At 38.1% G+C, this 26,714-nt stretch overlaps 1 protein-coding gene across 1 annotated transcript; it reads right to left on the bottom strand.

Moving 5' to 3' along the window:
• Positions 1 to 1,487: 1,487 nt before the first annotated feature.
• LOC139741070 (lysosomal alpha-glucosidase-like) lies at positions 1,488 to 25,712 on the bottom strand. Its single transcript, XM_071651656.1, has 17 exons — positions 25,224 to 25,712; positions 22,975 to 23,117; positions 20,492 to 20,660; positions 19,788 to 19,884; positions 18,297 to 18,535; positions 16,909 to 17,040; positions 14,753 to 14,863; positions 14,013 to 14,126; positions 11,132 to 11,216; positions 9,794 to 9,911; positions 9,054 to 9,187; positions 8,120 to 8,271; positions 5,940 to 6,088; positions 4,641 to 4,782; positions 3,236 to 3,452; positions 2,211 to 2,413; positions 1,488 to 1,646 (listed from the first exon to the last, which is right to left on the bottom strand). Exons 1-17 carry the CDS (start codon positions 25,617 to 25,619, stop codon positions 1,584 to 1,586), a joined length of 2,664 nt encoding a protein of 887 aa, XP_071507757.1. The 5' UTR covers positions 25,620 to 25,712; the 3' UTR covers positions 1,488 to 1,583.
• Between the last annotated feature and the right edge of the window lie 1,002 nt (positions 25,713 to 26,714).

Genomic DNA, 26,714 nt, shown 5'->3' with positions numbered 1-26,714 from the left:
ACATGTATACGCTATGGCAATGACACTCACACACTGACACATACATGAGCACACATACTTTCTACTCTCATAAATGCAGTTACCAGTAATTCAGTACAACTAGAAACAAAGGTTTTGCAAAAGAGAATCTCTGGTTTTATCCATACATTAAAATCTTTTTTTTTTCTTCATCCGTCATTGTCATGATTGAGATTTGAAATTTAAATCACAATACAAAACATACAGTGCATTTTCACCTTGTAATCTTTCATGAAAAAAATTGTTCTGTACCTCTTTAGCCATCTGTTTTTGCATATACACATAAACAACACTCTACATGGAACTGTTATTTGGGGGCTCAAATTCTTTGGTACCATCTAATGTCATGAGGGCATGTGAGCAAATAGTGTATTAACCCCAAACAAGCTGATTAATATGGTCACACTTCCAAAGACACTTTCATCAATCGATACGACAGTGTACTTGAAAATATGGATGAACAAATGAAGAGTTATCACTAATACCCATGATCGGTGACTTCCTAAAATAAGTTTTATGCTTAATCTCAAAGTACTGCATCTCACAATTGCACATATTCACGTATTTCTTTTTGACATCTTTTACCAACTACCACATCATAATCATTACCCCTTGACGATGATGTTCAAACAGCTTGAAGCTATAACGGACAGTACATGCATTTTCAATAGAGCTGCTCTCGGAACAGGTACATATATTCCATACATAGTAACTACCTAGTATACACTTGTACCGTAACAACCTCTAAATCTGATTGATGTATCTGCATATCTTGTAGTCCTCAAGAGGTTTAGAGTCCATTCATAATTTGAGCATTGTGGATTGTATTGTATAAAAAAGTTGCACTTTTCTCACTGTTTCAAGGACTCATCAGAGGGATTAATCCCTGCAACCATCATAGATATCAGGTTTACTCTGGGAATCCTCACATTCAACAAGCATTTTCAAAGCTGTGTTATAAGTTCTGTCATAAAGGAAATGCCCATTTGCAAAGAAGGTTTGCTCATACCATGCTTTGAACACACCAGTACACTGTATTGCAATGAAGGAATATTGCTGCATTGCAGAATGTATAATGTACAATGTATGTATTTTATACAGTGCCAAGCATTCTAATACAAGTATAGGAGTGTTTGACTGACACTCAAATTATTAGAGCACAGCGATTAGCAAGAAAAAGGTGTAATGTGAATTGCATATCAGCATATCACTTTTCATGAAAAACAACAAAATCCTACACCTCCCTGTCCCTCCTCCCTAAAAGATTAAAACAGGTGACCAAGTACAGCTACACAAAGTGTTAAAGACAACATTCATCTTTTAAATAAAGTAATTCAAAGACAGACATTTTAGCAAAATGTAAAGATAGTAACCAAAGAAATTCAACACAATAATGCAACTCAGCCACACTGCTCAGATATTTCAGAGCTTGACAGAGAGACAACAACGTTTCAGTGAGGGTATAAAAACATTCTCCCAGTCGTTTTAACAGGTGGCTGTATAACATGTCAAAGTAGAGTGAGCGGTCAGGGAGCTTGAAGCCATGAATACTGACCAAGAATTCTCTAGCTCCACCTGATGGTCAGAGGCTTGTTGAATGGCATGTATGGACAGGTCAAGCTGAGTTTCTGCAGAAGAAATATGACAAAATATGGAATGTAGATTAGTTGAATCTTAAGTATTATATTACAGAGTTATAAAGGGACAGAATACAGTGAGAGAGATATACAAATATGTGAAATAGATCAGAGTAACAGAACCTTAAAATATGTTTACATTTGATAGGTTGTATTACATTTAAATGGGATAAGAGCAATGTTTTGCTAATGTATATAAGAATAACCACTTCTGAGAATAATGAGATCTTTAACTAATACCAGTACATCTTTTTAAATCTTGTCATAATTCATGTAAAAGTGACTTCCTTTATGGTGAAAACTGTTCAGCTTTGCACTGGTCTATATTGACTGCTCCTGTGATTAATGGATCTCAGTGTTCAATTTTGACAATGGTTCCCACATGGAACCCCTATGGAAACCAGCTCTGCTGATCAGGGTGTTCCACCCCATGAAGAGGAAATAAATTCAATTCAATTCAATTCAACATCTATACACCTGGAAATAGAATCAAATATATCCAAATTCATAATCAGTCATATGAATTAATCATGCACGACATAGGTAGAGGCTCACCTCATAGTCTTTCTGGTACAGCAATTTACAGGCTTGTCCATTGATGGTTGCAGATGATGGTTGGGTTATCACACCAAAGATGACGGCACCATAGAACTCCATAGAAGAAGACTCGGCAAAGCCATCATGGACAATGGTTGATGTTACTGTATTGTTTGCAGCTGTGAAGTTGAATAAGATGTACTGTCCCCTCTCAAAGGTATCTGGTGGTCATCAGAGTAAAGACACAAAACGAGTTCAATCATACAATTAAGAACAGGCCAAGTTTGGGTCAAAACATTAACTACAATGTCAGTGGATGTGGTGTCGTCCAATAGTTTGCATTCCTGACCATTGAGCAGAAGGCTCTTACTGTATAAACTGTTTTTTTCGCGTACAGATATTTTTGCGAATGAGAAGATCATAGACATTTTGGCAGGATATTTTCGCGAAGAGACACCAATGCTAACACAAGTGCACTAAATATGTAGCGTATGGCGACATTTTCTCATGTTGTTAAATTCACGGTCCAACAGTGATTCGTAAAATTTGCAAAAATTAAAAACCCTCGTGAAAATAACGGCTTATATAGTAGTTCAAACTTAATTTATGCCTGTTATTGTTTCTTTCAGAGGAGAGAGTTTTTCAGACTCTTATACAACAAGTTTCGGGTTCAACTCTTGTCCAAAACATAACAATCTTTCTACGAGGCATGCTTACACTTTTAAAGCATAAATTTCCCTGTATTAAAGCACAATATCACAACTTAGATATACGTATATAGACCACTTCAGAATGAAAATTAGATCAAATCATAATCCAATACTTTAGTCCTTTGCCTGGTAATACATTTATTGTCAAAGATAGCAGTTAAATAGAGTTCACCTTAGAAACAGAAACACTAATTGAAAAGAGCCACGTATGTGATTGTGAGTGATATTGTGTCAGCCATCTTGGCTTTGTCTATCACTATAGCAGCATCCAACATTGTGGCACTATCTGTTACTACTTTTGGTTACCATGGTGACTGTGGTCATGTGACTCACCTAGACTCTCCCCATCATCCCAGTACATCTCCCCTGCAGCGGTCAGGTCAATGTCTAGACAGACTATCAGCATAAAAGGATTCCCCCTGGTCTGGTTGACGGTCAAGCCAGGGATGACCGATGGGATGATTTTACTCCCCCTCAGGTGGATATTGATCTTATTAAGTGGAGCATCCAGGATTTTGGATGTTGTCTTCGAAACTGTGATAGGTGCAGCCTGGGGATCAAACAAAATACAAACCAAGATAGAGATCTTGCAGCTTAGTGCACTAGCTGTCTGGAGGTGTTATCATGATTTGCCTTGTACCTTGCTCTCTATAAAAAAACAACAACAACAATTCATGCCGCAAAAAAAAAAGGCCATTAGCTCCAATTCTCGAAAATTTCACGCCGCGAAAATATACTTTTTTTCCTAAAATCCCATAGAAAATGAGCCATACAACAAGCCCTTGCACAGAAAAGTGAGCCTAGTGTACAGTAAAAACATTTTGTTCACAGTATTTATGACAATATACATGTACTGTAAACGTCAATATTTTCGCGCGATTAATTTTTCGCGCTGAGCGGCTCATAAACATATTCGCGGGTTCTTAAATTCGCGCTCCGCAGCGGGTTAATACACAGTCTCTGTTTTCATCCAGCGATGCCAGCGTACGATAAGTGACGTAGCGAGCGGCGCGAGTGCGAGTACAAGCGCTCAACTACGTAGTACATGTGTATTTTACTCGATGTACTGTAGTACTAGTACTGTAGTCGCGGGGATGTAGCAATCGGCCATGGGCTCGGTGCGTGCGGTGCGTGCGATGATACTGCTATATGCGTAAACATGTCTGTGCTACGTAGCTGTATCATCGACGAAGCGCACACAATTCAGGCCGTTCAAAATGTGCATAGAAAATTGCGAAGATATATTCGCGCGTTTTTGAATTCGCGCTAGCCGAACGTAGCGCGAAATCCGCGAAAATTAATGTACCGCGAAAATTTCCACGTTTACAGTAATGTATCAAAATGATATCTTGTATTCTCTCACTCTATCTATGAAAACAGAAATAAGATATTTCATCGAGCCCTTCCAATATATATACACATTGCATTCTTATATAACACTGGCAAGGATAAAGAACTGATAAGTGATGTTTCCATTTTAGCTGGACTAATGAATGTATTTGACGGAGAAATAAAATCATCACATTCCCATTGACTGGTATTTTAAATCATTCAATCAAACATTTCCACTTTCTCTCTGTTGCCTTCAGAACAAACTAATACATCTTTGACCTTCCAATAATATTTTTTACAAAAGTTACAATTTTGTGAAATATCTAACACATCTGAACATTATTTAGTCAGTCTCTATCTTGATTTGAAGTTGAATATCTTTTCAATGCTTTTGTGTCCTTCTTACCCCATAATTGTCATACCACTTGCTGGGTGGGAATGTGGCATTGACCGTAGTGGCCCCTTGGGTCAAGACTGGACTGACCAGAATAGCCTCGCCTATCATAAACTGGGTGTCTACTAAGTAGAGCTCAGGGAGACCTGGGAAGCTGTGGGATGGTGAAGGGGAAGAAGAGATCAGAAAGGGGTCTAAAACATCTACCAGCACTCACTGGTCACTCTAATAACTTCATACTAACAGACAGACAGACAGAAACATCACACACACATACAGGAGGAAAACAGAACACATCCATTGATACATCTCAATTACTGAGGATAATTCATTATTTCTGTACATGCCTTCATACCTCCCAACATGTCATGGATGCATAACATGTCACAAAACCTTGCAATTAGACACAACTTACCAACCTATTCCACTGAAATCTGGTTAAGGCTGACAACCCCATTGAGGTTGAAGAATGCCACCATCCCATGCAGAGATTATTCAACCATAATACAGATTTCCTTCACAGTTAATTTCAAGACATCTATATCGATGAACAAATAAGAATATAATGCCAAAGTGTACCATCTAGCAAACAAGGCATTTTGTATACTACAGCGGCTCCTAGAAAATTATTCAAAATTTAAGTCATGGGCTATCACTAACTCAGTTTACTCATCACTGAGTAAAATGAGTTGAATGGTACAATCTTTCACAATGTAAGTATCACTTTACAACAAAATTTTTTCCCAACAGCTACTGTAAAATCAGATATATTTGCATGCATTTTAATTACAAATTTTGCAAGAGCCAAGATTCACAAAATTACAATGCACATGAAAGTTCTTGTCTACTATATATACCAGTGGCAATTTGAGACAATTTTCTGCCTCGAAAAAGGCTGTTAGCGCTAATTCGCAAACATTTGATGCCACCAAAATATCTTGCTTTACAGTATGAAGTTTGCCCGAGTTTGTCAGGACACAAGAGGAAATTTACATGATGAAATGTATTGAGGAGAATCGGGTAAACTAAGAGCTCCTTGTACAATCCCCAGGAAGAAAATTTCCATAAATTTGGATTTAAAGTCAACCTTGCTTAAGTCGACCTCGCATAAGTCGAATAATCGCCTTAGTCAAAGGTCTCTTTCAAGTCTTCTTCTCTATATATTCTATTGATTTTAATCCCTCTTACGTCCCAATTCTCTCTACATCGAAGCTATTTCCTCAGTACACATGTATTCAACTAAGCAAGGTAGAATGTACTAACAAACGAGTCTATCGGCCAGACAAAACATGGTGGGTTTAGAAAACTCACTCAAAGAAGAGAGGACGTGCCACCATGCTGCCGTTGATGTGCGCCCTCATGAACCAGGTGTAGTAATATGGGATGAGGGAGTATCGGATGAGGAGGGCATCCCGACTGGAGTCCTGACTGGCCTTACTGAAGGCTGCTGGATCCTGGTCCTAGCGGGACCACAGAGGGGAATAGGGACAGAGAACCAGAAATAGGGTTAATCTGGAACCATTTCACTCACATGGAGGGGAAAATGACAATGAATAACATTTATATAGCGCTTAATACTGATGTTTCTAAGCGCATCGATCCGGAAAAAAAAAGAGAAGAAGTATGACATTAAAATAAAATACAGCATTATGTAAATATACGTATTATGATATAACATGCAGCAGCAAAACAACATAATTAAAGTTGAGTAAACAGATAAGTTTTCAACGATGACTTGAACTTATCAATGTTATCAGCATTACGAATATGGAGAGGAAGTTTATTCCAGAGAGACGGGGAAATAACAGAAAAAGCCCTATCACCATAGCGGGTGCAGGTGCGGGGACCATGTGATAGTTGGAGAGTGGAGGAAGAACGAAGAGAACGGGTTGAAGTGGAGGAGCGGAAAGAAATTAAGTCTTTGAGGTAAGATGGAGCAAGATTATTACATATCTTGTAAACGATAAGGAGGATTTTGAAGGTGATACGTTGATGTATGGGGAGCCAGTGGAGGGATTGGAGAACAGGAGTAATGTGGTCAGATCTTTTTGTAAGGGTTACAAGCCTAGCAGCTGTGTTTTGAATTCTTTGAAGTGGTGCAATACTAGAAGCAGGGAGACCAACAAGAAGGGAATTGCAGTAGTCAAGGTGGGAAGAAACAAATGCGTGAATGAGACGTTCAGTGGAAGACTGATCCAATAACTTACAGATTTTACCAATTTTACAGATACCCCAAGCAGCAGAACGACATGAGTTCTTTAATAATGTGTTGTTGAAAATTCAGGTGCTTATCTACAATAACTCCGAGATCTCTGACGGACTGAGAGGTGGGTATAGTACTATCTTCGAGAGAAAATTCTGTGAGAGAACCATCCCGCCTGAACTGAGAATGAACATATAAAAATTCTGATTTAACACAATTCAATTTCAAATAATTATCACATGACCATTGCTTAATATCCTCAACACATCTACTGAGTTTGCAGCTTTGACTTGGAAACGCAACACAACATACAAGCTCATGAATATTTAAAGAGCATGGGGTTTGCAATCCTTTACTTGTTTACGCGCCCTTCCATTACATCATAACACGCATGGCTTTTTTCCAATTCTAACCTAAACACCACATATAGACATATTGGTTTTGATGTGAGAAGACCCTACAGTGATGTCATGGTCACGGAGCAGATGTGAGATTTTGTGGTACATTAGAGCAGTGATTGAAGCAACCAAGCAGGGGAGGGTGTGGTATAGGCTGTCACCCCTCTTATCAAAGTAAGAAGCTTTACCATTTTTAAGCTGTGGATCATGTGATATGGCACATACTAAATATAATATTTTGACTTATTCTGATTTAAAAAAGAAAAGAAAAAAAAGGATTGTCCAAAAAGGTCACTGGCAGGCCACACACCTTATTCATTAACATTTTTTTTTTCAGGAAATCTGTGTTGATCACTGAAACTAAAGAGTGCCAGTAGATGTGCTAGACAGCAGACAGCAGAGCAAGAAGTATGCTCATGTGGTAAATCTCTTTTCATCTCATGTCAGAGCTGGTGTGCTGAGACCTTTGATTCTAGGATCAATCAACATGCCAAAACATGATCAATATTTCACAGAATACACAGGGTAGCATCTAAAGTGCGTATCAAAAAAAAAGGTAATCCAACTTTGAAGGGCTAAAATTTTTTAATTGTCAGTGATGGATAGCGCAATGTTGGTTGTGAGAAAAGGAAAAAACTTGGAAAAAGTGCAATTTGTCATTGTTGTCTTTAAAGTACATGTCAGTCATGCATGACAATTGTCAACATAATTAGATATCAGCAGAAAGAGGAAGAGTTCTGCTTTCCCCACAACCAACATTGTGCTCTCCACAGCTTACAATTATAAAATTATAGCCCTCCAAAGTTGGATTACCTTTTTTTTTTTGATACACACTGTATATGGTTCATAAGTGTGATACATAGCTCTAAGCTACTGATTGAATGTCATACCTTGTTGCCCAGTCCGTTGTGATTCCGTGAGAAAGGATAAAAAGCTCCAAGCTGCATCCAACGTGTGCACAGCTCTTCATTGGTGTTTCCACTGAAGCCACAGATATCAGCTCCAACCATTGGGATGGCAAACATGTTGAAATTCAGGATGCCTGTGGGAGGGAAGAAAACATCAGTGTAAGCATCCTAACCTGTTGAAGACTAGTATCAAGTATACTCAGGCAGGTGTCTATGGGAAATGCATGTTATAGCAAAATCGGCCCGTCCTCAACGAGTGCGTCGAGATAATTCAGACAGACTTTTTTATGATGTACATGGTAAAATGCAGAATGATGTACAATGTGCATGCACAGACATTAATTCTGCCAAGTTATGAATAGGTATGTGGGTACTATGGCTTAAAAAGTAATGTACTAATTCATGCACTATCTCTAAACTGTACCTACTTCATACGTGTCACTCATTGAGATAGCTAGTGCAGCAACAGTTCTTTCACCACTGGAATTCACAGAGGTAACAGTACATATATTATATCTACTCGGATATATTTCTAGACATAACATAAGAGACATTTTCCTAAGAATAAGTTCAAATTCAATTTGATGAAAGCACAGCAGCAAAATGTACATAATTTTTTGGCTTACAGAGATAATGGATACTCATTTCATTTTATACTCATTAAGGCGTTACTCCACAAACACCCAGAAAAATTGGTATGACAGCACACAAATATTTGGTTTTATAAATATCTTTTTTTTTCAATTACACCCACAGGTACATTGTATGTCTTGTTTTTATAAAATGGCACATTATTCAGTTTTTATTTAATTTTCAATAAATGATTAGTGGAATAGCTGTAATATCTCTGAAAGTTACATTTACAATATGAGAGAATGGAAACAAGACTGCAAAATCAATGAAGGTTAAAGGTTACCTATGATGGAGTAGTGCATCTCCGGCCACTCGCTGCGATTGTCTCCAAGCCAATGGCCGCCATAGCGACCAGAGGAAGGGAAGGAGGACCGGGAGATGATAAAAGGGCGTTTCTTGAGGATGTTTTTAAGGGTGCTGTTAGAAAGAGATAAAATGATATAAATATTTGAGTAAATAAGAAGGAAAAAATAAAAACAAAGAAACATTCAGACTTACATCTGCATTGTTTCCATATTGGTAAAAAAAAACCAACACACAATTTTATAGAGTATTTTTTTGCTCACTCTTCTTTTCTATTCAATTTCAGTTTGATGCTTTGATGGCTGGTTCCAAATTGCTGTTACAATAAATCCTTCACATCATAGTATTGTATACAATAATGTACGTATGTTTCCTGACATAATGTTATGGAGACATGACTAAACCATAAATCTTGCCATCTTTAGCTCCATGACACTGGAAAGAAGAGTTGACAATGGAAGATATCCATTCCTGGTAAGATTTGCTCCATCCTAATTACTGATATTGCTTATCACATTCACTAAAAAAAGAATTAAAAAAAAATGTTTTAAGCAACAGGCCCTGGATTCACAGAGAGGGTATTTTTTTCTAAAACTTTTCTGATAATTTGATATGAGCTGCCATTTTCAAGCTGGTAAACAGGAGAAACTATTACCAGGGTTGCTAAAGTACAGTTGGAATAGCACAGTTAAAGAAATAACATATATTCTGTTTACTTACTTGAATGATACCATAACTTCAGAAATGCCATACAAGCTGTGCAGGTTATAGTGGAGTGAGGGACTTTGTCTGGCTGATGGACACACAGTCCTGGAGTAGAGCTTCTGACCGACCACGGCTGGAAGTCACAAGAATATGGGCCTGCATGAGTCCTGTCTCTTAAAGTTATTCACACTTTATTCAAGTGTGAAGGGATCTTCTCTTCATACAAGAATCAGGAGTCTTTAAGGTTTGTTGAAGTATTTATCTCATCTTATTATGGAAATTGTGTACACATATAACGGGCATTACCTCTATTTGAAAATGCTATTAGTCAAAAGAGTATTCAAGTAGAAAAGCACTCAGACAGTGCAGACCTCTGCCAAGCAGTTCCTTTCCATCCCTTATGTATGCATGCCGAAAATCATCCAATTTCAAAATATAGAAGCCTTTTATTATTGCTTCCAGCTGCGTGGTGCCTTGCCCAAGCAGAGCACACTCATGCTTTAGTGTGTGTATGCAAACCTCAAATACCAGTAGCACTAACTCCCAGGTGTATGGACCCTATTTCATAGTCAAAATATAAAACATTCTTCAAAAATTCATACAAATTCCCAGATTACTACCAAAATTGAATCAACTGTTCCCTGTATCACTGTCAACTTTTCCTCCAAGTTTCAACCAAATCTGCTCACAACTTTTTCAGTTATTTTGCACACAGACAAACAAAACAAATAAATGCTAACAAAAACATAACCTCCTTCATTGGCAGAGGTACAGTAATAAGATGATATGACAAGAATATTGATTATTCTAACAATGTATTACTGGCACCATGATACTTCCATCAAACAAGAATGAAAGGATTGCCATGAGAAGCCCCATCTAAAACTTGGTTTCCTGGTCAGAGGATGTTTAATGTGAACAGGAAATCCTGGACTGAAAGCAAAACTCTTCTACTCAAGCTTGCAAAGGAATTTTGAAATAAGAGCTGTTTTTATGATCTTCAAGTTCAGTATCATAAACAAAATCTAGCAACAATAGCAATGATATCAGAGAAAAATGAATCTCATATAGAACAATATTCTGAATGAACATTTACAGTTGGGATTCTGCAATGGCCGACATGAGGGGCCCATTTATCTGCCTTGTACATGATACACTCATGATCATAACATGATAGCATTCTTGTAATTTGTCAAATATTGCCCAGATTATCACTGATCAGCCTCTGTTTTTGTAATTGTTAGAGATCCTTTCATTGATGTATATCATCTTTAAATAAGACATCCTATGGAAATTCTAAATTTCTGGTTTCAGGTCTACCTCAAGAGGATATAAATGATGATTATGACTAACCTGGTACATATGGAGGGTTGTTGTATGAGTTATCTGGGCATCCATCTTTGGTTCCATCAATAAAGTTGGACGGTTCGTTCATATCCTGGAGAAATAATCACATTACAGATTTCATTTGACAGAATCATATCAATCTCGTGATAACTTACAACCATTCATTTTTTTTTTTCACTTCACTTGGTCAAACTGACTGAGTCAAGTAATGTGCCATCAAAACACTCAGCTATATAACTCAGCTCTAAATGTTAACATTTGAATCTGTGATCTGCAACAGATTAGAGACCTAATCAATAAGCTGTCACGACACTTAAATGAATTTGGTTTCCGCACTGGCCCGCATTACGGTATGTTGTGCCAGTGCATACTATTTAGTGGTACAAAGTCCATTTTTGGCCATGTTTAATTTACAAATAGTTTACGAAAGGCAAAATCTTCAGGACACGCGTTGAGACATCATTTTCATGCTATGGATTAATACACATTGTTACACATTAATATTAAATGCCATGACCTACTTGCATTGGTCACTTTTTTCCCCTTTTTAGGTCCTGTTTCAACTTGTTTATATAGGGGCCTACTTCTGCATTGCCCAGCATATGGCGCACACACTAGAAAGGCTAATTTGTGCATACCATGAACAGAAGGTTCACAAAATTTGTCCAAAATTTGGTCGTGCCAAAATGTTGAACATGTTGAACATTCTTCATGTATTTCACTCAATGCCAGCATTGGCCAGTACTCTCCGACATGTCGCCACACATGCGTCCTTCATTGGCACGACATCGAACAGTTGTACATGCCAATGCGTAAACCGAAATGCCTGCAAGTGTCTGCAAGGTGGTTTTACAAGCAATGTGCATGGGTCCACCCCATCATCTCAACATTTTCCTTCTCTTCCATGAGCTGAATTGACTGATACCTTTGACACGATACAAGCCAACTTCCTCTGTGTGTTGGTAAAACTGATTCTAAACTTGACTTGGTGGTCAGGCCATCTTGGCATGCAACTGAAACAAGATCCTGTTTGTCTTATTGAAGGTTCTAATAAGAAAGACTTTCCTAGAACTATAAAAAGTGAATTCAATTCTATTTGCTCAGCAAACTTAAAATCAATGCAGAACGTGGCAATTATGCATCCACATGTTAACAAAAAAGAAACTGCCCAGTAAGAGTTCTGAGATAAAGAGCGTTTGATGCTTGGTATGTAGCAGTATTCAAATCATTCCTTCCACAGCAGTTATGCAGCCTACATATCACAATCTTGCACATTCAATGTACACTGTATATATGTATAGGAGCTATGCCATACCACAACATGTTAATTGCTTGTGTTCAAACCTACACAAGGCAAAGATTATTAACCCTAACTAGGCCGGGCTATTTACTGTATACGCCAATATTTTCGCGTACAGATATTTTCGCGAATCGCGGTATCAGTGGCATTTTCGCATGTTGCTAAATTCACGATTGATACTAGTAACGTTAGTAGTAGGGTCTGCTGCCAAGCCCGAGAAACACGTTCAAACACTTGCCAACGTACTCGTAACAATTTTCCATTTGCATTGTGACTTCCCAAACATGACAACAGAAAAGACACAGTAGAAGATTTATAAAATGAAACAATTATGGGAACTTGCAGTGAGGCACTCACACACGGCATTCACAAGCACCTACCAAATGTTGCAACAAAATGTAGATGACAAATTTTCAGAGCTGCACTAGCGCTAGCGAAAGTTTTACATGCATCCCTTGGCCTCACCCAACCATGTCGAGCCGGTGTTCGTTCACGTAGGCAAACGTAGCACGTAACTGCGACAAGCAGGCCCATACGCATATAGCATATAAATGATCCTAAATCCTAAATGCTACAGTCCGCAGCCCCACGGCCATAGCGTACGTACTAGTAGGGAGTGTGTGTACGTACTGGCCGGTGTAACAGCCACATTGGTCTGGCCAGCGTTGGATGCATTTTGTCATCGATTTGTACATAAGGTATGACGGGGTAATATTTTCGCGTGTTTTTAATTTCGCGATCAGCCCGAAACTCGCGAAATTTGCGAAAATAACTGCGTATACAGTAGGTAGATCATAGAGCCGGAGGGGCCTCCCAGGCCCCCCCTCCAGATCTCGGCCGTCGACTGCGCGATCGCGACGAAAATTGGCACACACATTGCCTATGATGTAATCTACAGTACCACAAAGTTAAATTGAAAAAAAATTATCATTTATGCTAAATTATGCTAATCTATGCATAATGATGCATGAAATCACACAATTTGGTATAAATCACTAAATAAAGCTCAAAATGGGCACATTTTTTGTGTAAATATTCTTTTTAGTGTCCTGATCAAATATAAGACAAAAAAATTGTGCCATCAGAAAAAATATCTGATGTATTTTATTGTTTTTTGAATTTCTTATGTATTTCTCTGTTTTTTCGACCTTATGTTTTTCAATGTTTTTTCAATGAAACTTGTCTCCGACATTGCTCCAAACAAGAAAATATATTATTAATTGATTTTAATCAATAAAACCCCAAAATAATCATGCTTTTGTGAAATTTGCCTGTAAGCACAGTTTGCATTGAAATTGTACACGAATTCATGTTTTTGAGCAATTTTTGGTCTGACATGCACGTACATATTTATGCGAACTTCGGAACCGCGCACCCGGGCATCGCAAATTTGGTGTCAAAAGATGCGGAAGACTTGAAAGAAAAAAGTCATGAAACGTCGCGGCGATAGCTTTTCGCATTAGCGATACATCGCGCGAAACGACGAGGGGGGGGGGCCTCGGAGGCCCCCCCGCCTAGTTAGGGTTAAAGTTTGAAATATTCCAGCCACCATTAAACAAAGTCTATCACAGCTTGATGTCTTCCTACCAGCCACATGCCATCAAAGTCCACAGTGTCATGAAACTTTTGAGCTAGAGTCTCCCACCAGGAGGAGGTGTTTGGATGGAACCAGTCTGGGAAGGCGGTGTCACCAGGCCACACCTATCGGTTGGAAGAGAAAAGCTGATGATTAGGCAATGTATCAAATCCTCTCTTTCATGGTAGAAGACTATTGGAGATTGAAATAACATGATCATAGTTGATGTGCTCAATTGTCTGGTGAGGAAATGGCCTCTCATATGAAACAGGCTACTTTCATTTAACAAGTCTTGACTGTCTTGGACTATTTAACATAACTATGTCAGAATTTCAGAGCCTGGGTATTTGTTACAAAGTCATCATGTCATTGCCAGCAACCAAGGATAGCCTGGTAGTAGCATCACTGCCCTGAAAGCAGATGACAGGTTGGGGTTAGGGTTAGGTTTAAGGGTTAATGCCCACTGGTTCCCTTTTCTGACATGGTTGTTAAAATGTAGATCAGCAGTTGCAATCTTACAAATACAGTTGTACAAAGAGTGACAATTGAAAAAAAAAAAAACCTGCCACAATTGTTTCACTAATACATTATTTAATTTTCTTTCATATTCTACAATAACTATCAAATAACACTGACTTTTGGTAATTTTTTTGATGTGTGCTATACTCATTTAATTTTTGTAATTTCCTTTCAATGTAAGTGAAGTGAAATAACAGTAAGATTCAGTCATTCATTATTCTACAGGACGTACCTGTCCAATGAAGACCTTCCCATCCTCAGTCTTGATGAAGACATTATCTGTTATCCCGGTGTCATATGGAGGGTAAGTCCCTGGGGTCTGGGAGCTGCTGATTGCTGGATCCTGGAAGAGGGTGTGGCAGGGGGGCAAAGTTACATCACTCTCTACCACTCATCTACAATCTAAGGCATAAGTCTCAAATGTAAATGAAGATCTTGATTGGCAAATTACAACTGTTAAGTGGCTATCATGACACATAACATGACAAAAGATGACATCTTGATGTGTGATTCAATACAATAATCTTGACAAATCAATCATGTCTCTGTGAAAATAAATTTCAATCTTTTCTGGTTGATGCTGATAAACAAAGTTACAACAGTTCAGATCAAGCATTGCTGAAAATAATCTTTTGAATAGCTATGCGTAGTGTTGTGAAGTTTGTCAACTTATCAACATTCGATAGTACTTAAATGGTCTCTCTCTGTGTGAAGACTGTCACATTAGTGAAACAATTAAATAGCACATCCAGTTTCGTCTAAAATACAATTCATATGGAGTTCAAATACCAGTCTAGAATGGTAATACATGTGAACTCAGCTAAAAGGCCACCCGTACAAGCATGATATCCTACAAGGAATGACAACAATCCGATATGGACCGCGACAGCTGTGACTTGGCATTGACACAATGATTTTATAATTATGTTACTATGTAGCAAAAGTCTTAATTTTGAAGCAAACAAACAAACAAACAAAAGAAGCATGCAAATGCTAGCCAAAGCATGTCAGTGAATGTTGCAAACAATATATGTACCCTAAAAACTGAGAACAACAACTTAATTTTTTCATGAACACTTCCTATTACTGTTATAAAGAAATGGAATGCGATTGATGATTTACTTTGCGTACAGCATAAACATGAAATGAGTTTGATTAATGCAGTACTGTTCTTCAATACACATTTTTAAACCTGAGGATTTCACTTTTAAAAATTCTGACTGTTCTGTAAAGTTGCTCATGGCTAATGACAGCGTTTGTATCTTTGATGCAAGCCAGAGCTTAACACCAGGGCATATTTTGATATTTTGCTTCAGTTGTGTCTAGAGAAAATCTATGATTTTCCCTGAAAGAGGGCTGGTCTGACATGACGAAATGTGGTTGTGCATTTGATATTTCAAAAAGCAAAGCAAACAACTGCTGAAGGGTCACATTTCCTTACACTTTGTTCTGCCGGATTGAAGAAATCAAAATGTATTTGAGGGGACAGCTGAAAACATAAGGACATACTTTTTGAAATCTATATTCCATTGCGGATATGTCATGCTATTGTTTTACTATTTTACATGGTCTGTCATTTTGTAAGTGCTGTAATACTTTTGTGAATGGCATCGTCACTGATCAGTACTACAAAAGAAATTTGTACAAATCAAAATCAAAGAATGCTGGCATGAAAAAGAAAGTCGCGGTGCATGACGTACAATGATGGGAATGTAGTGCTGACCATGAGCATGAATGTTTGCGATCAAGTCTGGCAGCGAGCCAAACGTCTCCGTATTTAAAGTAAAATCCTTCCGGCCGATGGAATATTCTATATCATTCCACTGTACATCCTGCATGCATTGAAAAGGAAATAATGCAGAGTGGACTGACGTTATCATGTCTGATGTACACAGCAAAAATGTAGCAAGAAAAGACAAAAGAATGTTCAGCCATATCAGTCAACATAAATTGAATATCCCATTAGCATGTTCGGTAATATACAGAGAAGGAGAACTGTTCGTTTTTTTTTTTTTTTATTTTTATTTTTTTGGTCCCTGACTCAGATCAACATCTCTGTGCTTTGATGGAAAGAGTCACCATACATGTTTTGGGTTTCTTTGTACTCACATTGGCAGGTAAAAGCAAACACAAACAAAATTATTTTACAGAAACTAAAAGTAAGAATACATAGTAAGAGGAAGTAAGGTAGTCTAGAGTGACTTACTGATTGGTTCTCCAATCTCCTTATCACATCTCTCTCTTTTTACTCACAGTGTTCTTTCTAAATACATATTGACTGATACGGCAGACACTGCTTTTGTCTTTGGACTACAAAATGAGAATAAAAAAATTGAGACAGAAACACTCCACAGCAAATGGGGGATAATGAGCTACTCCTCAACATACTAAGATCATTATGTAGCGCTGGCCGTTGTCATGGAGATTGCTGACTACATTACTCATATCATTATATTTGGTCGGATCGAGAGTCCAGTCACGGTGGCTGTTCATGTAATCGATGTCATTCCACTGGACGTCCTGCTCAGAGACAAAGAGTGGAATAAGTTAAGAACACAAGGCATGTCTGCAATCAGTGAGGCAATCAATTCTTGAAACATTTCCAGTTTATAGAATTAATAAATAACTAATGCAATCAACCAGTTATCTAGCAATATCCATGGTCATTTAATAAGATACATTAATGTAAAATCTAGAGCAAGACCAATGTTTGTGAAACTGGTGTCCCTATTATCTAGTCCTACAAGAGTTTAGTTGTTTAGATCCAACAATTAGATCAGTGCTGTGAAACATACATAGGGGCAATTACCATAGATTTACAGCAGCTCCTGATATCCATGCATTTGATTGACACTGCAGTACACACACACACAAAAAAACCAAACACTTGTATCACATCACAACTTTACAATCTTCTTCTCCAACAGCAAGAGGAAAAAGGAGTGATAACATTAGTAGGAAGCATGTATAAAATCCACCTTTATCAATTTAAACCTGGACTATCAGATATAACTTTAAGAAAAACATCCCAAAAGTACAGAAACTGAAGATAATCTGCTTACAAAAACCAAACCAATGGACTAATTCCTCTAGAACCAGGAAGCAGCACCTGAAAATTCAAAGTTACAAAAAAGTCAATTTGACTTTTATAAGTGACTTTTTATTGCTGCATATTTCAGCCATTATGTAAGATATTTCCCCAACCCAAAACAAATCTGGTTCCTTTAAAGGGGGTGGCTAGTAACTGATCAGTGGGAATCAGTGGGAATGCTGGGGATGATTGTTCCAATCCTTGTGGGATTCATTTAAGAGTACATTACATATCTATTGTTGTGTGAAAATTATTTGCTTCAAAATGGTCTCATATTCGAGTAATGTGCAGTTTAATGTTTCCAGGTTAGCATGCCTGTACAGTGACAGGGAATTAAACTGCACATTACTCGAATATGAGACCGTTCTGAAGCAAATAATTTTCACACAACAAATAGATATATAATGTACTCTTAAATGAATCCCACAAGGATTGGAACAATCATCCCCCAGCATTCCCACTGATCAGTTACTAGCCATCCCCTTTAAACAATGACAGATAATAATGCATACAGTAACTTAAACTCACTTTAAAGTACAAATTAAGATATTTTTTTTCATATCCTGACCTGTGCTGTCCCTAGAAGAGTAAAGCCTTCTCATCAGAAGTCAACAACGAACTACAAACACATGGCAAGAAATGGCTGCCACCTTAGACATACCACTGACTGGAGCAAAGCACCCACCTGGGGAATCATTGCATTGCGCATCCTTTCTACTACAGCCAGAGTGCCGTTGGCTGAGTTATAACCCCAGCGGCACAGGTGAAAACCAAGGGCCCACATGGGTGGCATGAAAGGCATGCCCACGATCCCATGGTACTGGCGCACCAGGTCTATTGGGTCTGGACCAAGCAGTATGTAGAAGTCTAGGATCCCACCAATGGTACGGTAAGTGAGGGCTGGAGCTGGTTGCAAGATCACATCTACAGTGCAGGGAGAAGATTTGTATGGCTCATGATCAGATTCAATCCAGCACAATTTGGTTGAAAGTCATCAAATCATCTCACTCTGTTATGACAGCTGAAAAGTGTCTGTTGCATGAAATATTTGTGACTCAATACCATGGCAACAGAAAACATTTCTTTTTTTATGCATTAACAGGTGTTGTGATTGGCTGATTGGTATAAGTTCACTTTTAAAATCTGTATAAAGACTTACGTAGTACAAAGGCTTTTTAATAGCTACAGTAGATGAGAGAAGAGGGGAAAATATGATTTTCAAATGAATATATTCCATTTTGTTGGGTTTGTTAGAAACATGACTATTCAAAAGTCTCCTATGTACCAGTAGATATGTGCCTGTAGTACATTTGTATGATCCATATGCAATGATCCTGAAAAAAATACACAGACATCTTTAAAGCAATTAACCAATTGCATGCATGTTTATTGAGTAGACACCCCATCATCAAAGTTCAGGGCTCAGAGTTTACACTGCAAACAGTAAACCATGATATAAGCTTCTTAAAAACTAGCCAGGAAAAAGGTGCAAAGAGTTCATTTTGTATTCATATCCAGTGAGGATAGAGACTCTCTTAAACATATGTTCATGTAGATTAATGATATGAATATCGCCAGTTCTATAAAAACATAAATTTACTAGACAGTGATTGTAGTGTTGGGTGGTAGAAGGCTTAATGGTGCACCACATATTCTTTCTAGGGTATGTGTTTGGCCGTGAAGGGGGCCTACCCAATCCAGACGTTTCGGTAAGCATGTTCTCTTCGTTCTCAAGGGAATGGCGAGAACATGCTTCCCTTGAGAACGGTGAGAACATGCTTGCTGAAATGTCTAGATTGGGTAGGCCCTTTTCAGGGCCAAAGACATACCCTAGAAAGAATGTGTGGTGCACCGTTACACCCAATGTTCTACCGCCACGGAAGCCTTGAAAGATTTCAGTGTTTGTAGTGGCCTGGGTGACAAACTTTGTGAGATTGAATTCCATTGAGGACCAACTTTCGCTGAATGCTGTTCACTCTTGAAGAGAGAAGTCATGGAGAGAGTACATATAGACTAGGCAGCCTTACAGACATCTACAGAATATGGAACTTTAAATTGGTTATCTCATGATGAAATATTTAAACAATGTCAGAACTGTGTTAACTTATTTTGATTATGTAATCATACAATAAATCTTCCATGCATGTTATATTTGAGGGAAGAGATTTTTTCTCACCCATGGCATTGCTGTTGAGTAGGAAGACACCGTGAGCCAGACCATCTGGTTCCATGTTGATGTAGAATGGATGAACGCCATAGAGATTGGAGTTTAGCTGTGTCATGTGAGAAGTCATGTGACACACAGAGAAAGATGCTATTACATGTCTGAAGATGAACTGAATTTCTTAACACTCATTTCCTCTAGGATATAACATGAGTCTATGATAAACTACAGTCCTAGATGGTCATAAATCAATATATTACTGTAAGAGTGGAAATTTTCGAGGTGCTGAAATTTTCATGCATTTCGCACAACCAGAATCTAGCGTGAAAATAAAAGGACACAAGTATTTTTGCTTGCCATATGTGCCAGTAGTTAAAACATCTTGATTCCGTGAAGTTAAAAACGCGCAAAACTCTTCTTACCCTGCCGAGCGCGAAAAATTAGTCATGCGAAAATATCTACTTCTCTTGTAATCATACAAGTTGATCACACAATAACTTTGTTTAGGTGTGACATAGAGAAAATCCCAAGAACATCAACCTCATTTGTAGAAAAGTTAAGTTCAGTGGTCTCTGAAATACACTTTTTTTTAAATTCAATCCAAGCCATTTAATTGGGAACAGCACTCCAGTTTGATGATAATATCCATAACTCAAACAGACTAAAAAGACTGAAAAATAAAGTAAATTAGATAGAGTACTAAAAGCTTGTCTTACAGAGGGTGGTTGGTCTCGAGCCCAGAAGGTGAAAACCTGCCAATCAGTGGGCAGGGCTAGGCTGCTCCTATGTTCACCAAGACCATAGATGAAGGAGGAGCTGAGGGGCGTCGACATCTGGATGAACTGATCTGCATAGATGAAGCCCGGGTTGATGCTGGTATTGAAACTGGAGAAAAAGAGAATACTCCAATGTTCATCATCCGCTGAAATAGTAAATAGTGGTCATTGCTAGCAGGCATGACACCTTGTATTCCTCTAAATATTGGTGAATAAAATAACATATTTGTAAGGGAGCACTCATTATCTATTTTCTGAACTCTCTATAACACCGAGATTAAAACAGGTAGGACTAAGATACCCTGACTTTACACAACAAAGCTTATCATAATAATCATCATCATCATCATCATCATAATAATAATAATAATAATAATAATAATAATAATAATAATAATAATAATAATAATAATAATAATAATAATAATAATAAAATGTAACTATATTATCATTAAGAACCACAGTGCAGATCAGTATTATTAGGTACTGAAAGACAACCTTCTCATTAAAAAGATGAATTATTGACATCAAACTGTCACAGCTTGGAGTCATAACTTTATGGTTGATATTTAGTCCCCACAAAGCTGAGGTTAGTAAAGTTTCCTTGATTTACAATGTGAGGGAAGAATGGACTTTGTTCCAATACATTAATCAGCCTCCTATGACCGGAGATGACATAAGAATGTTATATTCACACCTACTCATACCTTAACTTTTCAGTGACTTTAAATACAATGTACCCTTGTTTTGCCCATGGGCAGAACAATGGTATCATAAAATAGTCAGGAAACACTGTGGAAATTGAGAAAATAAAAGAAGATACTAACCTACCAATCCCATATTTACCATTTGTAATGGTGCTCAGAATTTCACAATGTTGTGAATTTGACACGACAAACACTTGGGAGATATTGCAGTAAAAAGAACATAAAAAGAGTGACCTCATGGCAGATCAGTATTATTTTTTAACACAAATAACAACATAAAGTTGTATGCTAAATCATACTGCATTTAAATGACATCTAGCCTAAATCCTTTGCAGTTCTAAAATGCTATTAAGATTGCACCATGAGGCTATAAGCACACTTTTCATTTATTTTTTTTTTAAATCATACATTAACTCAAAATTCAGGTTCACATGACAATATTGTACACCATGACAACTTGAGATACATGTACTCTAAATATGGAAACACCAGGAACAATGGTTTATTGTGATATTTTGTGTTTTAATGTAAACAAGCTGAGCTGTGCCATGTTTCAAGAATTACAATTTGTACCAATGACAATTATTGTACTCATGTGACTCCATTGTGAGACTGATGTACACAAACAGATGAAGGCAACTATTACCGTTGGGCAAAGTTAAGAATTTTATATTTAATGAAATGGAAAGTTCTGGTATTTTCAGACACAAGCAAAAGGTCCCTTTGTTATCTCACAATGTACCATATGAAACTTCTCCACACTTTCCTTGTGTGTACACATCACTCAAGTAACAAAATGTATCCTTCACGAATTTCATGAGCTCTCCACTATAATCACGACCTGAAGTAATCCCTTGTGAGTATACTGGCAATTTGGCATTGAATTTGACAGTAAGTGACCAGGTTGGGAATGACACAAAAGTTGGGAAATAGTTCCAACACAAGTTTGCTGAACATCACTGCCAAGGAAGTCCTAACATTTTGTTTGCTCGTCAGAATAATAATAGTAATGACATTTTTATGGCGCATATAACAAATGTATGTTCCCTATGCGCTTTACAATCTCATCACAAAACATACTGTAATCAACAATTTACTTTCAATACACACATACATGTACATAGAAAAAAGAAAATATCAATTCACAAATAGATAAGTCTTCAAAGAAGATTTGAATGAGACCAATGAAGACGACTGACAGATATGTTGTGGCAGTGAATTCCACAATCCTGGGGCAACAACTGAAAAAGACCTGTCACCATAAAACTTTGTATTAACTTTAGGTATGCGGAGAAGGGATTGATGTTGTGATCTCCGACTACGTGTGGGAACAGATGAGGTGATCAATTCCTTAAGATATTGTGGACTAATTTCATTTTGAACTTTGTAAACTAACATGAGAATCTTAAATATGAGACGCTTTTCAATGGGGGGCCAGTGAAGTTGAGTAAAAGTATGTGAGATTTCACTATACTTGGGGAGCTTTTCAATGATGCGGGCAGCAGTGTTCTGAATCCTTTGAAAATGAAAACAATCAATACGAATAAGTTGAAGTCCGATCTTTCCAAGCCTGTGTGTAGGTGGGGTGGGGATGAAAAGTGGCAGTGCACATAAAAAGAGATTATAGCTCATGCTAAGGGTTTCATCTTGGAAGTAAAACTGAAACACTCCTCAGCACAGCACTTTACTGGCAGAGAGGAAGGACCATCAACTTACATGACTTCCCCTGTGGATATCCTGAGGACTGTGACACCAAAGGGAGGGTCGAATGCCAGCTGGTAGAGAGGGTTGCTGGCTCTCTGGGTGAAAGGTGGTGTGTCAATGGGCACCTCGTACCTCGCCTGACTGGGGTCATAAATCTGAAGAGATTCAGCAGCAGAAGACAATGGACATGAGGGTCATCAAAGAAAACACTGCCATAGATGGCAGAGTAATGACAACAATGAATAGAACAACAGAGAAAATTTCACTTTTAGAGGAGACATCAATGTACTGCACATAAACTATCATTTAATGACTTTCCACAGCTTGGTAAATTGATAACTCTCAATACCACTACATTAATATTCCAGAGCTTAGATGAAGGGAAGCATGATAGTCATGTCATGACTATCATGTGACATGAAGCATCATTCATTCTTCCACGTGAACAAACGATAAAGCTGACACATTATGCAGCTTCCTACAATAAGTGACATCATCTAGAACAATTCGTGGCCACTGGAATTCAGACTTCTATTCATTATCATCTTATCAGAATAGGACAACTGGACTTAAGCAATAGGGCTGTGGCATTTGGCGTTTTATCGATTGGTTTGGACGAGTTAGTGCGTTTGAGCAGAACATTATGCGAACTTGGCATGCCATCGACTGAGTGGGATGTGTGAATGTTGCACATAGAGAATTAACATACACTCTTTAGTCCATTGAAGACTAATTCTCTAATTCTAAGTATTCTTGGGCTTGGGGTAAATAAGAAATTGGTCTAATAAGAATATCAGATTGAAATTGCATTTCGCTAGACTGACAAAGGACAACCATGGCCTCACTAAACTGATATCAGTCAAATTTAGAGATTCAGGCAAAGGATAATTGTAAGTCAGTATGGCACAAGAGAAGGATGGTATTACATATAAACCTCAACCGATTTGATGTTCCCAAGCATCCATATTCCAAACCAGCCCGTTAACCCGTTGAAGACGAGTCCCGAGAATACTCGGACAGGCATTTATGGGAAATTATGTACAGCAAAATCAGTCCATCCTCAACTGGTTAAAATACAATCCTTCTCCCCCACATCAAACTTCCCCTCCTCAACCCTTCTTTCTTCCTCATCCCCATTCCAACTCCATCCCTCCTCCTCATCTTAGCCCCTCCTCTATCCTAGAGTCCTTCCTCCTCAACACCCCTGTGGCCAAATTTCTTCTCCTCCCCCATTCCAACTGCTCCTCTTCCTCCATCCCTTTCTCCTCCTTTTTCTCCTTCCCTCACCTTCTTCCAACTCCTCCTTCTCCCCTACTCGATCGCCCTTCTCCTGCACCCCAACTCCTACTCCTCTTTGTCGGCCATCTTCCTTGCCTAACCCTTTCTCCTCCTCCTCCTCCTACCCTTCCTTGAGCACTTCCACCACCTCCTCTTCCGAAACCCAATCCCCCTTCTCCCGCACCTCAAGTGATAGATGATTTTATCATCTCTAACCAAGTTGACAACATGGAACGCTTGACACGACTATTTTGGCCTACATTATTTCCCTCTGTACATCTACTTTGGTACCAAGTACTCAACAGGATCCATCACTCTGAATGTAGCGTCAAGGAGACCAGTGAGTGTCCTGCGCAGTGCAGACAGACTGTGCTAAGTTATAATACAGTATGTCCACCAAAAAAATTACAATCAGATTTTCGCATTGATAACACCCAATATGATCAAATTGTCAAAATGCTACTTCAGGGTCTTAAAATATAATATCTTAGCTCTACTTTGCCTTTAACCCCATTTAATTTGGTTAAGCAGTCACAGAGAAATGTGGATTGTTGTAATGCATATCACGAGTCTGATTCTTCCAAGTTTAGCACTTGGATGATTTTGTGTGTCAACACAATAGACAGAACTTGGAAGGAAGAGATTCCTGACATGCTCTACAAAATTCCTCAATGTTTCTCTTTGACCACAGAAGCAAATCGAATGTGGTTTTTTGTACAGCAGATGTGGGCAATGAGTTATAGTTTCGTACCCGGAAATTGTATTTGTTGGATTGACTCACTATTTTTACAGTTATTATTGCGGAGGGTCCCGTTGTAATTTTTTTTTTTTTTTTTTTTTTTTTGGGGGGGGGGGGGACATACGGTACAGGGTGAGTAAAAAAAGCCATATGATAATTTCTAAATTTCTAACATTGTTAGTTGTTATTGGTAAACCAGTGCAAGAAGAAGAAGTTAATAACTGAAGCTGAACAGGTTTCTCACCTTGATCCGAAGTCGATTGTCATTTTCAAAATACGCATCCAACCTCAAATTCATGATGTCATTGGGATAATAGCTTTTCGTACTCCGAGTGAAATTGACGGTGTAGCCATAGCTCGTCGTGGCTATCCCGTTGAAGCTGTAGCCAGGATAGTCGGATGGGTAGTAGCAGTAAGGCACGTTGATCTGTGGACCGCCTTTCGTGGTGTTCCAACGCCTCGGTGGCTTCACATCTCCCGACTTCGCCGGCGCCCAACAGCAGCCTCTCGCCTCACATTTCGACTGCGAGGCACCAGACTCTGGGTAACAGTCGAAACGCAAATTGTCATTTGTTTGAGTACATTGCAGCGCTAAAGAGGCCCCGAAAGTAAGGGAGAGTAGAATAAAGAGCCGCTCCATTTTTACTTTTTGACACGGCTGAATGGAATAAGCAGGGAGGTGAGAGAGCAGACAAATCTCCCAGACTACCGCTAGCTAGCTGATTCCGCAAGCTCGGCTAATCGCGGGCGGGCGGGCGCGGCGATGATCGATGCGATTAGCGACCACACAACTTTTGTCCAGGGGAGTCACATGTTGCGTACAGGAGCCCAACAATCATGTGACTGCATGCCGTATTTTCCAAGGACTGCGCTTCGTCACGTGATCGAATGCTCCTAGCATAAGACCGTGCATGAGACAGATCGACGAATGGTGGTGAGATTGTTTGAATATAATTGTTTTGTGTTGTTTTGTAATATCTATTGTCTCTTTTACGATGTAATTCTATGTGCAATTCAGTCGTATGACTGCGAGACATGAATACTTCAATAAAATATCATTTATCTATCTATCTATCTATTTATCTATTTATCTATCTATCTATCTATCTAATATTTTCTAGTGGTTTACCTTTCTTCTTCTTCCTCTTTTTTAAAATTCTTTAATATCAAATATTTGATATTAAATATATACTGCAACCATAAAAAAAAAGAAAGACCAAGCCAAAAAAAAAAAAAAAAATGCATGGCTACAGGGATATACATTGCCAAGTTAGTAATTATATGAATTTCTTTCACAAGGTAAAATGAAGAGTAAAATCTTCAGCAACTTTGATAATTTTCTCATTTCAGTTGAACATTCCACCTGATCAAGATTGAATATGATCATTTCTACAGAAATGGGCCTTGTTGAATTCCTATGTGGACTATAGGCCTCAAGACCTACCTTTGTAATTTAAATCGACTATTATTGTTTATCCGTATGTGTATGTGTATGTACACAGTATTGTTTGTTTATTGTTCTCATCATTTTCTGTGATACTCTGTTGTAACGTGAGACATATGTACTCTGTTCTACAGCATCACGAGTATCTTTTTAGGTATAGAATGAGGGTTTTATAAGAGTCTCTCTATTATCATTATTATTATTGCTTGATATGTATATATATATATATATATATATATATATATATTTATTTATTTATATATATATATATATGTACATGTATATATATAT

The sequence above is a fragment of the Diadema antillarum genome, unplaced genomic scaffold (assembly GCF_040938485.1).
Source record: "Diadema antillarum isolate AM-2024a unplaced genomic scaffold, OU_Dant_1.0 seq00000900_RagTag, whole genome shotgun sequence".
NCBI lineage: Eukaryota > Metazoa > Echinodermata > Echinoidea > Diadematoida > Diadematidae > Diadema > Diadema antillarum.
Note: the sequence above shows the minus strand (reverse complement) of the source record. Positions and strands in the feature narration are given on the sequence as shown.